At 38.4% G+C, this 15,885-nt stretch overlaps 1 protein-coding gene across 1 annotated transcript; it reads left to right on the forward strand.

Annotated features, from left to right (window-relative positions):
- The first annotated feature begins 160 nt into the window (after positions 1–160).
- iqck (IQ motif containing K) lies at positions 161–15,573 on the forward strand. Its single transcript, XM_055035014.1, has 10 exons — positions 161–449; positions 520–563; positions 900–1,017; positions 1,095–1,192; positions 1,606–1,658; positions 1,761–1,838; positions 2,185–2,269; positions 10,525–10,636; positions 14,568–14,690; positions 15,192–15,573. The coding sequence occupies exons 1-10, from the start codon at positions 401–403 to the stop codon at positions 15,368–15,370; spliced, it is 939 nt and encodes a 312-aa protein (XP_054890989.1). The 5' UTR covers positions 161–400; the 3' UTR covers positions 15,371–15,573.
- Positions 15,574–15,885: the final 312 nt, after the last annotated feature.

Below are 15,885 nucleotides of genomic sequence, written 5' to 3' on the forward strand. Positions count from 1 at the left end.
TGTCTTTTTCATTTTTATTTATTTATTTATTAGTTTTCATTCACTTGGTAGTTTGTATAAAAAGTGTGGAGTACTAAAATGCCCTTTGCGAATTTTATTATTTTATGTCGTGAATAATTTAAAAATCCGAGGAGCATTTCCGTCACTTCCGCATCCAAGTTCGTAATTTGGACCACGAAGCAGCTGCTATGTGGACGGACGGATGCTAAGCTACATTTTGAAGCTACAACCTGTATGAGAAATGATGCTAAATACCTCAAGCTACAACCTGTATGAGAAATGATGCTAAATACCTCAAGCTAGCTCCGATTGACAATGATGTTTACATCGGAAGTCGACTTCTACGCACTTCCCTAGCAACAGCACTCCTTGACAACAGCTAATGAACACAAGCTAAAGAATGGAGCACACAGATGCTAAATTGTCATTGTGGGAACAAGTTTGCCAAGGTAAGATGAATGTGCCTATATAAGTCTGAGTTTAATGTAAATAAAATGAATTGCTTGTGTGTATTTTAAGAGTTTGAAGCTGAGCAGCCCAGTCCTCCTAAACAGAAGCTGAAGGTGAGCTTTTAGTGCCTTGAAAAGGTAATCACACAGTTCAAGTTTCTTGGGATTTCATATAGCAAACCAACACAACTGGTTTTCAAAGGCCACAAATACAATTCTGAAAAGTGTGACCGCTTAATTTACTCTAAGGGGAACCAATTTGCCCTTTAGTAGTAAATACACTTGTTAGGAGTACAAATTATATGACTAGTTTGAAAAGATAAAGTCTGAGACTTTAATATGAGAAAGTTTGGGAAAAATCGCTTAAAGGGATTGAATTTGTTTACAATGTGCTTGATGAACATATCCTTTCTGCTTTAAGATTGTTTAGAGTAATTATGGCTTTATTAGACATCAGTGGATGATGCTCATCCGGAACCTCTCGCTGGTACTGGTGACTTGAAAGCTGTTCCTCATCGGAAGCATGCTGAGACAGCCGAAACGACACCATCTCCACAGAATAATGAACGTAAGATTTACTGCCTGCCTGAAATATTCTTCCATTCCTGATCTGTATTTGCAAAGACTAACAGCCATGTGTTTCAGGGCCAGTCAAGCGGTTCTTGGAGAAAATAGTGTTCCCTGTGTTATTACCCGGTCTTGAAGCTTTGCTGAGCGAAGCCCAGAAAGCTCACTGTTTTGAGGTCTGCATTTCTTCTGATAAACATCACGCTAAATATTTAAACACATTTAAAAAATGTTATGTTTAATTTGACCCAAAAGTGCATTTATTGTTTACTGCCACGGCTATGACGACAACCAATAAAAGTGTTTTTCACAGCTTTCAAAAAGTATTTGGACAGAGCAGAGTCTGCAGAACTTGACACTATTGAGAGTGATTTGAATATTGTGGAGACAACATTCTGCAACTTATATCATCAGTGAAATAAATATCGCAGAATCTTTTATCTTATAAAACACCCAGCAGCATATCTCATGACTTTAAAATATTTTTTTAGATGATAGGGTTTGTATCAAACCGGTATGTTTTACTTTTAAGTCTACTTTTTCTTCACAGAGATTATAATTATTCAAAAAATTGTTTTTGTTATTCCAGAGAAAAATGACCAAATTTCTCCCTTGTGACTTCCTAACTGAGTGGCTCTACAAGTAAGAGCCCTCCCCACAATCCTGCACTCATATATTTATACGACACTGCATTCCTAAGCCAAATAACTTTCTGAGCTCATGCTATGTCTTATTTGTTCTCAGTCATAACCCCCAGAGGCAGGGACAGGATCCAGTGAACTTTTTTGACATTCCCTTTGTCAGTGACTGGCTGAAGGAGCAGTAAGTATCTTACATAATGCAAACATTCACATATACATATTTGGGATAGTGTTAGCTCTGGAAATACTTGGACAGTTTTTGCCTTTTTGTCATCACTGCCCATCACTCCTTTGAGGGTCTTACCACCTTTCACTGAGATGTGAACTCAAAAACCTTTAAACTTGCTCTTTCATGTTGTGCATATTTAATCAGGTAAGATGGATATTAGTCAAAAAGAGTAGTGTGTTTCAATCTTGTAAACATGGTTACATTTCTTCTTGCAATGCCTATGATTTAATTTCTGATGTGTTAATATCATATCCTACAATATTCTCTTCTTCATTTTTCTTGTCTTGTATTTGTCCAGTCCTAGGCCTCCCATACCTTTGTTTCTACTGCTCAGTGAGGAGGAGGCTGCCCTGATTGTCCAGTCTTTCTGGAGAGGATATAAGGTGCATCACACCATCTTAATGAAGCATTTAAATATTTTTTTCCAACATTAAATGGCTGTACAACAAAGAATTCTATTTTTTTAAAGCAAGAATTGAGTGCAAAAGTTTGAATATTTTTGTATCCTTATTGTTTATCAACACAAGCTAACATTATATACATACACCTACACTAACATTTACATAAATCTCCCTACGATGGACCTTCACATGATTTTTGTGGCCATTATCAAATATCTCGCATAAGTCTGCATGAACATTTGATCACTCTTGTGGGAAGAAACGGCAACATTCATTTAAATTGGTTGGTTTCATCACCCACATCCTGCTTCAGAGGATAGTCACATTTTATGAAGGCTGATACATATTCTTTTCTCCTGGAATGCTTTATTGTTTGATTAAGCCAAATATGTTCTCTATTCTGATGTGCACATAATTTAACTATTGTGTAATTAGTCCAAAGAACATTATTGCAGAAGTCCTGGTGTCAATTCTCACCAGCAAAGTCTAGTCTGGTCTTCATGATTTTCTTAAAGCACTAAGCGGTTGTCTCCTTGCACACTGCCCATAAAAGTAAAATTTATGCAGTTTTTCTCATAGTACAGGCAGTTCTGACCAAAACTCAAACAAATAAAAGTCAATTCGTCTATCTACACAGATGTCAACCAAAGGGAATCTCCAGAAATCAATTTTTAAAATGAACTTGCAACAGAATCCAGTCATTTTGCTGCTGTTTAATGGTCAACTCACTTACTGTAAGTTGACCATTGACAGTTGGTCAATGCATATGGCCCAAAAGTGCATACAAAGGTTCATTTTATAACAGAAAAGGAACAGCTTAGTCAGTCCACAAGACTGCAGTGACCCTGTGTGTGTGGTCATGTTAGAATATAATAGACCTGCCTGTGGGAAAATTAGCCCACAACCATAATCTTGTTGTATAATCCAATTTCGCTGTAAAAACCTTCTCTTACACTGGGGCCTGTAGTTTCATTCAGCGGCGTGGTTATGTCATCGGTGATGCCAGCCTTTAATTCCCTCCTGTGTGGGTGCTGCGATGCCATGATATAAATAGTCAGATGCAGCCAGAGGCAAACAGCAGCAGTTTCGTCACTCTCAGACAAAAGATAAACACAATGTTCTGTGGTGTGAGGCCAAGTAAAAGGGTTGTGTTCTGTTTGTCTCAACTGTCATGTCATCTGCAGTTGCTTTTAAATAAATCAGCAAACCGATCCAAACATGTAGCTGAATTTATGGGTGTGTGCCTTAAAAGCTTTGCTGGAAGTGCAGATGCAATTTTTCTGTTCTGGATGCTTCTTACCGCCAGCAGGGGGAGACACTGTTCTCCTTTTCAGCGGTGTTCATCTCTGGCAACAGTGAGTGTGTTTACCCTGAATTAGGAGACTGTTCAGAAAGGCCACTGATGGCACTGCAGACCGTCAGCCCCAGAGATCTTGAGGCAGAGCCACATAACAAAGAGAGAAACTGAGTTGATAGGGGGAGAGCGGGAAGGATTAAGTGAAAAGATGAAGCTATGTTTGGAAAATTCTGGGGTGGGTAACAAAGGGGAGGAAAGAAGGCATGCTGATGTTGCAGAGTAGTGTCAGATTAGAGACTGAAGCTCGATGGAAGGAAATGCAGCTTTGTCAGCAGAGATCAAGGATTAAAAATGCGGTACAGTCAGTGTCGGAAGTTAGAGATTGGGGTTTTGACAGACGCAAGATCACAACTTATTAAACACTCGCAGGATGGGGATATTTTGGGCTTGCAGAATACTGACAGAGGCTGTGGTGTATCATCACCGGAGTTGATGTATAAAGTAATTTGTGAAGTTGTGCAAGTCCTGCAGAACCTTTATGATTTATGGCCACCCAGACATAAATCGTATATATTTACATGTAATATATGTTTACTAAAATCAGTATTTGTATGAGATTTTCAAGTAATGGCAAGTAGTTTTTGAATTTCTAAAAAATCCTTGTCTGATGTTGAGATTTTCCTCCGGTGTATATGATCAAGCCCCCCAAACTGATCCCTACATTTGTTCCCCCTCAGTCTCACGCTCAAAACTGTTATATAACCCGCCTGACGCAGCACTGACTCCCTGTGTCTATCTGTGCTTGTCGACATGGATTTGTGCGAGTATGCGTGTTCTGGTTAAGAAACACAGACTGGCCAAAAGCGCAGGAAGCAGAGACCAAGAGTATTTTTGCAGAGCTAAATTTTCATCCCATCACAATTAATCTTTCTCATCGCAATTCTGCAAACTGTAGTAGAGAGGCAGTGAAGCTGGCATTTACACACCCACACACACGCACGCACGCAAAAACTCCCGTCAATGACCTAGACAATGACACTGTCTCATTTCTCCTGCATATACAAGGCCTTCCAAAAGCATTCATACGCCTTGAACATTTTCACATAATGTCACATGACAGACAAATCAAGGATTTTATATGATGGACTGACACAAATTATTTAGTATTTCAGGTATTTACATCATTCAGAATACAGTCATCCTTCACAGTAAATCATGGAAATGGCAGTGTTATGTTACGGGGTGCCGTTCTTCAACTGAGACCAAAGAGCAAGTAGGAGATGAATGGAAAGCAATTACAACAAAGAAACTAGTCTTTGTTGTAGGCATTAAAACACAACTCATATGTGCTTTGACGTTGTTCAAAGCATATATGTGTGTCTTAATGGCCCAGTCAAAGTCCGGGCCATCAAAATTTAGGTCTGTAAATATCTCAAGTTGATTTTAAACATAAACCTGATGACCTGCACCTGGAATTATAGTGAAAGGTTCTGTAAAGTTATATTTTAAAAAAAAAAAAAAAGCACTCCACACTTTTCAGATTATTGGTTTAAAAAGAAATTCTAATTGTAATTTTTCTTTGACCACCCAGTTATGTGGTGGATAATCACAAAACATATCAATAAGACACAGTGAAGTTAGTTGCTGTAATGAGACATATGTGAAAATGTTTATGAGGTATGAGCACAATAACCAGGAAGAGCCGTAAGACCATAACATGTTGCATAATCTTCTTTAAACTACGTGCCTTAGCCCGGACATAATCCATTCATCCATGCCTGCTGCTGTAACACACATGTACTCTTGCACACACAGACACTTTTTATGATCACTAAGACTTATTAGGATTACTCGAATGTGGTGAGCTGAGTTGGAGCAGTGTAGCTGTTGTATAATAAACTACAGTTAGCTTGTTGATACTATAAAGTTGTGTTCATGTGTTTCAGAGGTCTTTTTCCACTGTTTCCATGTCATGTTTATTACGATTTATTTAGCATGCACACACTCTACTATTAATCACCTGACTTTGGTGACTTATGCTAAGAGGTTTATTTTCTCTATAGACTACTGCTGCACATTAGTATCAGAGGAATTTATTGGTACTCTTCAAACATAAACATAAAAACACCCTAAAAAGTAAACAACTTATACAAATGTGTGTATAAAATAACTTGAAACAAAGACAAATTTTAATCCTATTCCTTGCTGTTTATTATGCACTAGGTAGGTTCATTAAACACAACACAGTGTGTGATATTTTTAGAACTTTCCCTGGAATAAATCTAGAAAATCTAGCATTATAAATTATGTTTTAACCCCAAAAATTGCAAACAGGACCAATATCTATTACTAAGAAAGTAATGGTTAGATTCAATTAAGCAATTCATGGACTTCTCATTCCTGCTTAATCCACTAGGAGTCATGGGCTCCCTAGTTTAAAAGGGCTATCATTAAAGAATGCTGAGGCTTTTTCAACTGTAAACTCAAAAACCGGGTCACTATTTTCAGTGTGATGTTTGGTTAGAAATACCCCGCCTCTTCACCAACAGTTTTAAATATTTCATGGTATATTTCCAAAATATAAATATGGACAAAAAGACTGAAATCCTTAAAATAATGTTTTGTACCAGCATCTTATCAAGCTATCTTCACTTCAAAATGAGATGTTTGCTTTTGCCCAAAGGCATTGATAGAGAGATAAATCCTTCTATAACCCCAAAATGCATTTTTTTAGAAATGAGAAAAATTATCAAAACAGGTTTTCCCACTGTACATTCATTGCTAAATCTTGCAGCAACACAGAAAGAAATCCACATTTTTTTCCTGTTTAGAATCTTTGGTTTTATGTATTTTTATGTTTTCATTTTAATAGTTTAACATTGTTGAATTTTTAGGCCTGGTTTAGAATGGAAAAAGAAATGGGGCACTCTTTGTGCTGAGTAATATTTCATTTGACATGACCTGATATTGATGGTTTGACATATTAACACCCACTCTGCCCAGAGAATCTCTGCCAGACAGCAGTGTAGTCGATCAGAGAATTAGGTCTGGGATTCCAGCTCAACGGTCTAAGAGCAGCCATAGCTGAAAGGTCTGAGCTGAGCTTCTGCATTAGGTCAGTTGACTGACCACGTGCAGCGACACTCATGCAGAAAAAATGTCACAGGCACTCAGTCCATTAAATAGCCATTCTGTCTGCTTCTGCTTACTGCCCACTTACTAACTTATATCAAAGGTCCTTTCAAGGCATCGTTTAAATGATATGGGATTTTTATGCACAATATGGTCCATGGAAAAAAGAGAATTTCTGTCAGTCTTTTAAAAAAAAGAACAGTGGGAATGTATTGGAGCCACTAAATATTTTCAAGTCTGCAGAGGCACATATCAGACTGCAGGTCACTGGGCTGGTTGAACTCTGACGGAAGCATCGGGCAACAAATAGAACATGGATGGGTGGATGAGGTGTGAAGGGGAAGAGCAGATTTGTGGATGACTCTGTGTGACTTGTCTATGTTAGTGATAGTACTGCAGTAAACACAGACCTTAGTGCTGCTGCAGAATGATTAACTTAGTTAGCAAGGGACAGCAGCCTGAGAGGCTATGCAGCAGAGCTGAAGCATGTGTGTTAGAAGGAGTGTGTACATTGTTTGTTGGAGTTATGCAACTTGTGGGAGTGTGGTTTATCTAGGGCTTCTTCTTGTGCTGACACTGCTGTGATTTTTATGAAGATATATGTGGGACTTGAGTTGGCGGCTGTCTTCATGCAGTATTTTCTTCTTCTTTTTCAGTTCAGTGGTGTGTGTCGATGCTCGTGTTAGCATTTTACATCTGAAGTAATGCATGTGGAAGGCTAAGGCCTCACAGTGTCCTGGCGATTTTTCTAATCACTTTAATCCATGCCTCTGTGCATTGTACACAACATGAGAGGAGTGACTCACAGGCACTGAACTAAACTTGGCCATGTGTGCAGTGACACGATTGATCACAACAGCAGCATACTGTGTCCGCAAACAGTCATAAACGATTCCAACTTGGATGACATCAGAAAAAATATCAATTTCCAAAGCCGTAACCTGAGATCAGGTGCTATTGTCAGAGACTGCATTATAGTACACAGAAAGATTACTTGTTTCAGAAAAACTATGAAAAAGTTGATGTAAGAATTTTCTATAAGCTGTACATCTTGTCATATTCCATATTCATTCTTCCATCCATAAATAACAGACTTCTCTGTCCATACTGTCTCTGGTTTGTGGATTTTATATTTCAAACCATATGACAGTAAAGTTATCCACCATAAATTCATCCTGAAGTATTATATTCTTTTTTTAAAATGTTTTTCAGAAATGACCAAGTGCTTTGATACTGGGAAAGAGATGAATTTTTGACATAAAAAATGTGCCAGAACTTTGTTGTTCTTTTGTTTTTGTTTTTTTCCACTTATCCTCCCAAACAGCACTTATCACCACTATTCAAGCTGGTCTCATTCACACAGACGGGATATGAAATCCTCTCAGTCAGCTCAGCTTCTTTCATCTGTCGGTCATAGACACACTTAAAACATTCTGCATTTTAAACGTGTGACCTATTTCTACGGAGTTGTTTCTATTTAATAGTTTTTTCTATTTAGAAGCAGATTACGGCAGCAGAAGCACAATATAAGGTATAAGATTTATGGAGGGAGCCAGAGAAAATTGACATTCAGTCTCACACACAGAGAAAACAAGCAATGGTGAGCAAACACAAGCGGCTCCAACCCCCCACATGTCCTGACCCTCGCCCCTGATTTCCATTTCTATGGTTTGCTCCCATCAGGACTGGGGCTGCTGCGACACCATGACACCCATTGAATTAACTGTTGGAGCTCACTGGTTTGGTTGGTTTTACCAATTCGTCAGCCTCGCGGCCAGCCTTATATAACAGGGCAACTTTTATACTCCTGAGTATGAACACTATTGTAGCCTCACAACCAGACACTCAAGAGAATGTTGAGGTTCACTGGAAGCAGAGGGTAAAACGATGGGCGAGAGGAGACGTGGAGAATGCAAAACAGAGAGGACAGAGGTGGACAGAGAGGGATGAAACATTGATGTGGGGAGAATCTCAAGAGGGTCTGAGGTGTTGTTATATGAGCCACTGAGGAGCTGAAGGGGAGTAGAGGCAGAGAGGAAAATCTTTCTGAGTGAAAAAAAGATAAAACCTTTTTAGTGGGAGAGGAATAGGCAAGTGAGCCCTGCAGGGACATTTCCTTTTCATCCTAAACAGCAAACATTCAGTCAATCTCTCAGCAGCCCACACACAAACACAAAACAACTACAGGGGTTTCCTCCAAGAACAACAGCATGAGTCATGTCAACAACAACTTAAAGTCGGAGATGCATCAAAAGCCAGCTTGTTGACAATTAGGCTGTGTGAATTTCACCCATTTAGCCAGCCACACAATTCAGACACAATCATACTCAGACATGGGCCTTAACAGTGACTCATAAAATGACTAACTGCTCTGTGAAGCTATAGTTATTTTTATCTGTTTTAGAATATAGGTGACAACCTAGCTTCTTCTCGGCTTTGTAAGTCTTTTTAATCTGACTCATTCAGATAAGGACATGTGTGACTTTTTGACACCTTTTAGCCTCTGTAACGTAGCCAGACAGGTTCTATTCATGTTATTTATATATCCTGTATCTGACAGGCCTGAATATCCCTACTGAATTTTTATGTATTTTTTATGTAGTTTCCCTGGTAACATAACTACTTGTATAATAACAAAAGGGTAGAGATAGATGGGCTAATTTATCTTTGAGAGGATTTGTATGACGTACAGTGATGAGTGATGAGATGAGCCTGCTCTTGCAACAAAGTGCAGCCCAGATTTCTAAATAAGGTATGCAAGGCATGCATTTAATTTTTATTATCAGTAAAAGTTATAACACAAAGTTTATTTCATCACATCACTGTGTCACTTTTTTTAATCTTCCCATCCCCATAAGCGACTTCTACTGTGCAGATTTCATTTGGTGTTACACAGAGTCAATCACTTGTCCTCAAAGGTGAATAACTGGAAGTCGTTCATTCATTCCTGCTTTAATTCAGGACAAATTTTAACCTCTGTTGTGAGATCAAAGGTCAAAAGTTTAATAGGGAGAAAGGTTGCAGCCAATCATTACAATTATGGCCTCAGCATAGTAATAAATTTTGGATGGGATTTGTATCCTGTTAAATGGAAACCATTTTTACAAATGTGTAGTGAGCAACTTGAAACAAGAGAATCACAATATTCATGAATATTCAGTCAATATTCATGTTCACTGAATATTAAACATGTTATAACTTTGACTTATTAATGCTACATGTATGAGAGTAATTAAAAAAGATATTGCTGTATTTATGACATTAAAATGAACAAATCATCACTGTTTTTCAACAGTTAAACAAATGGAAGATCAGCTACTTGAAGTACTCAAATGTTTTATTTTAAAACATCCATTTAAACATTTTAAGTTAATTTAATGGTTCTCGTACAGCTGATCAACATTCTACTGATTTAACTCACCTGGTCCACATGTCATTGATCACATCTTGTCTGCATTTAAGCTTCCTGATATCAATTTTTCACTTCCATTTTATACTTATAGCTTCTTCCCTTCTACTCACCAGGCCATTTTTATAACATTGTCTGATTTTTGGTCCAGCTGCACCCTCACAATACACAACATACAACTCTTGTTTAAAGGATAAACCTCTAAAGTGGTATAAGGACTATGTTGTGAATGTGTAAGAAGTTTTTGAGTTTCTCTGATTTTCATCTCAGGTGGTATGCCTAAAACAAAACAAAAAAATGTATTCTGAATATTTGAAACAGTTTAGTAATGAATAGCTTAATATATTTAAATGCTAATTGTGACATTTGCTGTGGTTAACGTGTATAATTTGTTGTCAGGTCAGAGCACGGCCAGACGTGCAGGAATTACGGCGATGGCAAAGGGAACAGCGGGAGAAAAAAGACATTACCACAACGGTTGCACGTTTCTGGGCCCGGCAAGAGGCCAAAGGTACACACATACGCATGCAAACCTATACATGCACATCTTTTTACTCCTGTACAACCTCTGGACTTTGTATTGTGTCCATTTGTTTTAGTAAACGCATTTACGCTGAACCGCCAAATTTTTCCTAACCCTGATTCTCTCAGCAGAGAGACCTGCCCTAAACCTAAACTAAACTCAATTCACAACTTAGTTTTCAACCGACCTCCTAAACCCAAAGCAGCACTTCTTCTTATGGATCCTGGGTTTCAACCCCCATAAGGAGCAGTTGGTCCTTATGGTCCTTACGGTATATCAAATCACACACGCACTCACTCACTCACTTTTAGTCACTGATTACCAGTCCTTGGACTATATTGCTACTGCTGTCGTTGACAGTAGTTGTTGTTTATACAGTAGAGAAGTATTAGTAAATGCATTATGCAAAGACATGCTTATATAATACTGCCAACCCCATCATGCACCTAATTTGCCGCAGAAATACAATATTCATCCTAACACGGCTTTGATGTCAAAACCAAGACGAGGATTCTTGCAGCGGCAGCGGCACACAGTGAGAATGAGGCCAGCGGCGGAGATAAAGACACAGCATGAAAAAGAAAAAGAATCTCTGCAGGGCTCGGGGTGTGTTTGTGTGATGGAGATGGCAGAGTGTGGGGGTTGGAGGGGTACATGTGAAGACAGAAGGGCGTTACATAGGGATTAAGACAGAGAAGTAGAAGACTATGTGTGTGTTTGAGAGTTGTAGTTCGCACACATGAAGGATGAGACACAGCAGCTGAGAATGCATATCTGTGTGACAGAGTGACTGGCATTACGGTTCAAGGAAAAAGGCTAATCTTTGGTATTTGAAATGTGCAGGACCAAGAAAAAAGTGTCTTTTAATGTGATTTTCATTGTTTTTTGCACACAAGAAGCCATAAAAGATCAAAATTGATCAAACATGGACTGGTTTGAGATTCTCACTGTATGACAGCTGTCAGGAAAAATATCAAATTTTCATAGTAAAATTTTGAAAAGAATGCATAACCCGATCTAACTGCCTACATTTGAGAATTATAGCGACAAATCTTGTGAAATTGTGCTGTATTTTGATCGTTACTGCTCTATAAACACATTTATTTTGATGCTCAGGCCAAAATTATAGACTGAGGAAAACACCCACTTCATTGAGTAATAGTTTGAAAATGCTTACCTCTTCCTTTATGCTATTCTGCTCGTTAGCATGAAGGATGAATGGTATCTGCTGTGGTTGTCAACCTGCATTTGAGATAACAGGGTTACCTTTAACCCTGCTGCTTCTTTGGTTTCCAACCCATTATTACCGAAATATTTCAGAAATATTTCAGAAACAGACAGACTTGTTTTTTGTGTATGCAAGGAAGAAGTGTAGGAATGACTGGCAGTGTGCAGAAACGGGTGGGAGAAGAGGGAGCGGTACATCTCTCTGTCTAACCAGAGAGAAATGATCTCTGATACCTCATTGAAAGTACTTTACTAAGAAAAACTTAAAGCAATTTGAAATCATAACTTTTAAAACTTTAATACCAGTAACCATTCGATGCTGCATATAATGCATTATTGGATGGATTGCTGTTTAATCTCACTAATCATTATAGATGTGGTTTTAATGTCATCTTTTAACCAGGTGTCTAGTAACGTTTACTGCACCCTAAAATCCTTCACAATTAAAAAAAATTAGATGAAAACTAATTTGATCAAATTTAATCCGGAAAACATTAAAGTCTCTGAAAGTAACAGTAATAAAGCGATGGGAACTTCTGGTCAGTTCAAGCACTCGTAGTCTTATTTACACTGGTTTGTTATTTACAGTGAAAGTTTTAATTATTTATATGGGAAATTGAAATCCGTGCACCATCAGTGATTCTCCAATGTTAAACGTGCAAGACCCTTTCTAGTAAGAGTAATTTACCAACAAAGTAAATTTTGTTTACTTTGGTGGCAAAGCTTCTGTGTAAATAACCACCAAATACAAATATGAGGAAGAGCTTAATACAAATAAAACAGTATTATCATGAACTGATAACACCCACTTCATTCACAGCAGCTGAGAATGCATATTTGTGTGACTCTGTCACACAGATATGCATTCTGTGATGGTTTTGAAGACATCAAGATTTCACAAATCCAAAACTTCTTCTTAACTCTGACACATTTTCTCTCCGTAGGTTTGATCTCATATTATGGGTGTGCTATTTCAAACATACCCTCTCCAATATGCATATTACAGCTCAATCATGATTATATTGCTGCTTGTGTTTCTTACCAACACTGCCAAAAACCACCATGATTGCAGGTTGCCTCCACACTAACACATTCCACATAACAAAAGGGCCCACTGCAGCCACAGCAGGCCGTTAAAAATTCCTGTGCTGTGGTGCCGTACCATCACTGCCACCGCTGCTGACCTGACATAAAAACGAGGGGGTATGGGGGTGTGTGTGCATGATGCAACACCCTGTGTGCAAAGTAAAAAGTATGACCGGCCCATCGTCCAGAATGGAAATCATTTTCTGACCTCTTTAGCAGAATATGAACTGGACTAGGAAGGGAGGGAAGTGGAGTGAAAGAAGGGAGGGTAGAGATGATTAACAGTGGTGGTTTTGCTGTGCTGCATGTTGTTTTGGTTGAGAGCACTCACAGATAAATGAGCCATGTTTACCACTGCGACAGAAGCAGAGTGTGAGCAAAAAATATTTTGGGAAGCTCCCCCTTGTGTATGGAAGCTCTTTAAGTTGATCCAGGAACAACTGCACTCACCTTATTTGACCTAAGGAGCAAACGTGCATCAAGTCTTCTGGTATTTTTTCAGTTTGAAATTGGATTTAGCCTGAGAAGGAAACTAAAAACAATAAGACAAAGGGCAAAGAGCAGACACAGAGTCATTTGTTAAAATTCTGAAGGGTTGGAGCTCCATAAACAGGTGCAGCTGTTGGCACTACATGCATCATCACATGACTATCATTAGTGGGATGTTTACCTTTGGAACATGCCCTGTTTGGATTGTACTTTATCAAATGAATCCTGAAAGGAAAAGTTGTTTTTGTTTCCATGTGAGATTTATTTTGGGAGTTTAGCCTGGGGAGAGTTTTATATATATTTATTTTATGTGTTTGTGGGAATTTCTGACCATTTCCAAAGATTAAAAAAAAAGGAAAAACTAATTTGTGAGGTCAGACACTAATGTTGGATGAGAAGATCTGGATTGGAACCACTCCTCTAATTTATGCTCACCCTTGTCTTTACTGGTCTTGCTTTGTGCACTGGTGGACAATCACATTAATCATACAGGAGCCATTTTCATGTTGGTATGCTGAAAGCATTAGACATTTCTTTCACTGGAAGTGTCATGGGCCAGCAGTCCAATACCACAATCCTCCCACCACCAAACTTAGCACAATGCAGTGAGCCAAGAGTTGTTGTCCTAGAAACACTTTAAGCCAGACTCTCCCAAAGGACTTCAAACACATTACACATGGGATGTTATTGCATTGGAAATGTCTCCATTGTTGAGTCCAATGAGGTGTGCTTTATACCATGATGCCATGGTATAATTGTACTTGTATAATAGCTTATAATACAAGATGCTTAAACTTAAAGGTGTTTTGTTTTTAAAGCTGTATACTACACTGTTTTGAATCTATATTTTCTTTAACTTTAACTAACAAAATCAATTGAAAATTTCTGTTTGGAAACCAACAATGTGAAAAATTAATCTTCACACTTTAAGACCGGAACAAGCTTCGAGGGAAAAACTAATCAGCATTCTTCTGTCTAGTCCTTTTTTTGTTTTTGATAGTACAGTTGTAGTGCAAAGGCAAAGACTTTTTCTTGCACTAATGCATGTATGTTTTGTTGTTAATTTGTTTGAAAAGTAACCAACATAGTAAAGATACCTTACTGCTGTTGTTTCCAGTTGCTATGATGAAGGCAAAGCTTCCAGAGAATCCTGATGCTGATAGCTCTTTCCCTCGGTTGTACATGAAGCCCACCAACAAGGCGACCCCAGGGCCCAGTGAGTTGGAGACCACCAACCTGGGTGAGGAAGCGGAAACATCCTCGACATGACTGAGCAACATCCTTACTTTTACACTAAAGGATAAAATAACACTTGAGTTAAGTTGTGTTAGGTATTTTCTGTGAAATAATTATCTCCTTTTTCTATATGTTTCTATGGTGTTAAAGGGCTATTAGACTTTGTTACACTGAAGTCAAACTGACCAAAGTAATCAGTCAAACTATGACTGATATAGCAAGTGCCCTTGTATAGCACTTGCTATACAAAGGCCTACAGGGTCAAGCAAGAATTTATGATCTGATCCATGTCCAATCATTTTATTGCTCCCATTGCCTCTTTGACTTATCACTTCCCTTCATGTGTCTTACCCAATAAATGAATTCCATATAACTTAGTTCCCATAATGCTGCCAGAAGGGAAACCTCTTGGAACAGACCTGATATTTTCTCTTGGCACCTCCTGCTGATATCTCACCAGAGGACGACCGTATTTCCTCGTTCTGTCTCTTCTTTTTTATCGCAGTAATACATGGAATAAAAAAGGTCGGAGCTTTTCCATTCCGGCAGACAATTAAGGCCGGAGTGAGGAGTGACTTGGCCTTCGCAGCAGCACTTGCCATCCTGTTTATCAGGAAAGGAAATGTCCTTGTCAGGGAATCAGAAAATAAAAACAATGTTTCAAACTCCAAACGTCACAGGTGAATGATTGTTGTCTGCATGAAAGAACACATTAATTAATATTCTCCTGAAATATTTATTATTTGTGTTGTTGTAGCATGTTGCCCTGCTCAATAATATGTATTTAACACTAACAGATACATTTATCAGCAATCCCTGTGGTGATCAAGCATTGTCTCAATCTTTTCATGAACTCATCCTTAAATGAGTTCATAAAATGTGATTTGCAAAAATAAAACCCTACATGATGCTCAATGGACTTTTCACTTCTTTGATCTTCATTTAAAATGAAAATTGTCAGAGCTGTTATCCTTATGCCCTGACTGCAAATTAACCTGAAATGCTACATGTAGTAAGTGCTCTTCTGGCACATGTCCACCGCTCCACAAACTGAACATACCTGAGAGGATCCTCTGCGGTCCCGTGATGGAAGGATCTCTCGATCCTTGCCTTCTCTGATTTTGTTAAAGTGTGGCCTTTAGAGGATCTACATTCATCTTCCTGCAGTAGCTATCTGTAGATGGTAGACAGCTGCCGCT

The sequence above is a fragment of the Poeciliopsis prolifica genome, unplaced genomic scaffold (genome assembly GCF_027474105.1).
Source record: "Poeciliopsis prolifica strain line A6 unplaced genomic scaffold, Auburn_PproV2 SCAFFOLD010, whole genome shotgun sequence".
Lineage (NCBI taxonomy): Eukaryota > Metazoa > Chordata > Actinopteri > Cyprinodontiformes > Poeciliidae > Poeciliopsis > Poeciliopsis prolifica.

Excerpts from the sequence above, each read along its gene's own strand:
- iqck (XM_055035014.1), top strand. The coding sequence starts at position 401 with ATGGAGCACACAGATGCTAAATTGTCATTGTGGGAACAAGTTTGCCAA. Across the intron at positions 1,659-1,760 it reads CTAACTGAGTGGCTCTACAA|TCATAACCCCCAGAGGCAGG; the intron begins GTAAGAGCCCTC and ends ATTTGTTCTCAG. Across the intron at positions 2,270-10,524 it reads CTTTCTGGAGAGGATATAAG|GTCAGAGCACGGCCAGACGT; the intron begins GTGCATCACACC and ends ATTTGTTGTCAG.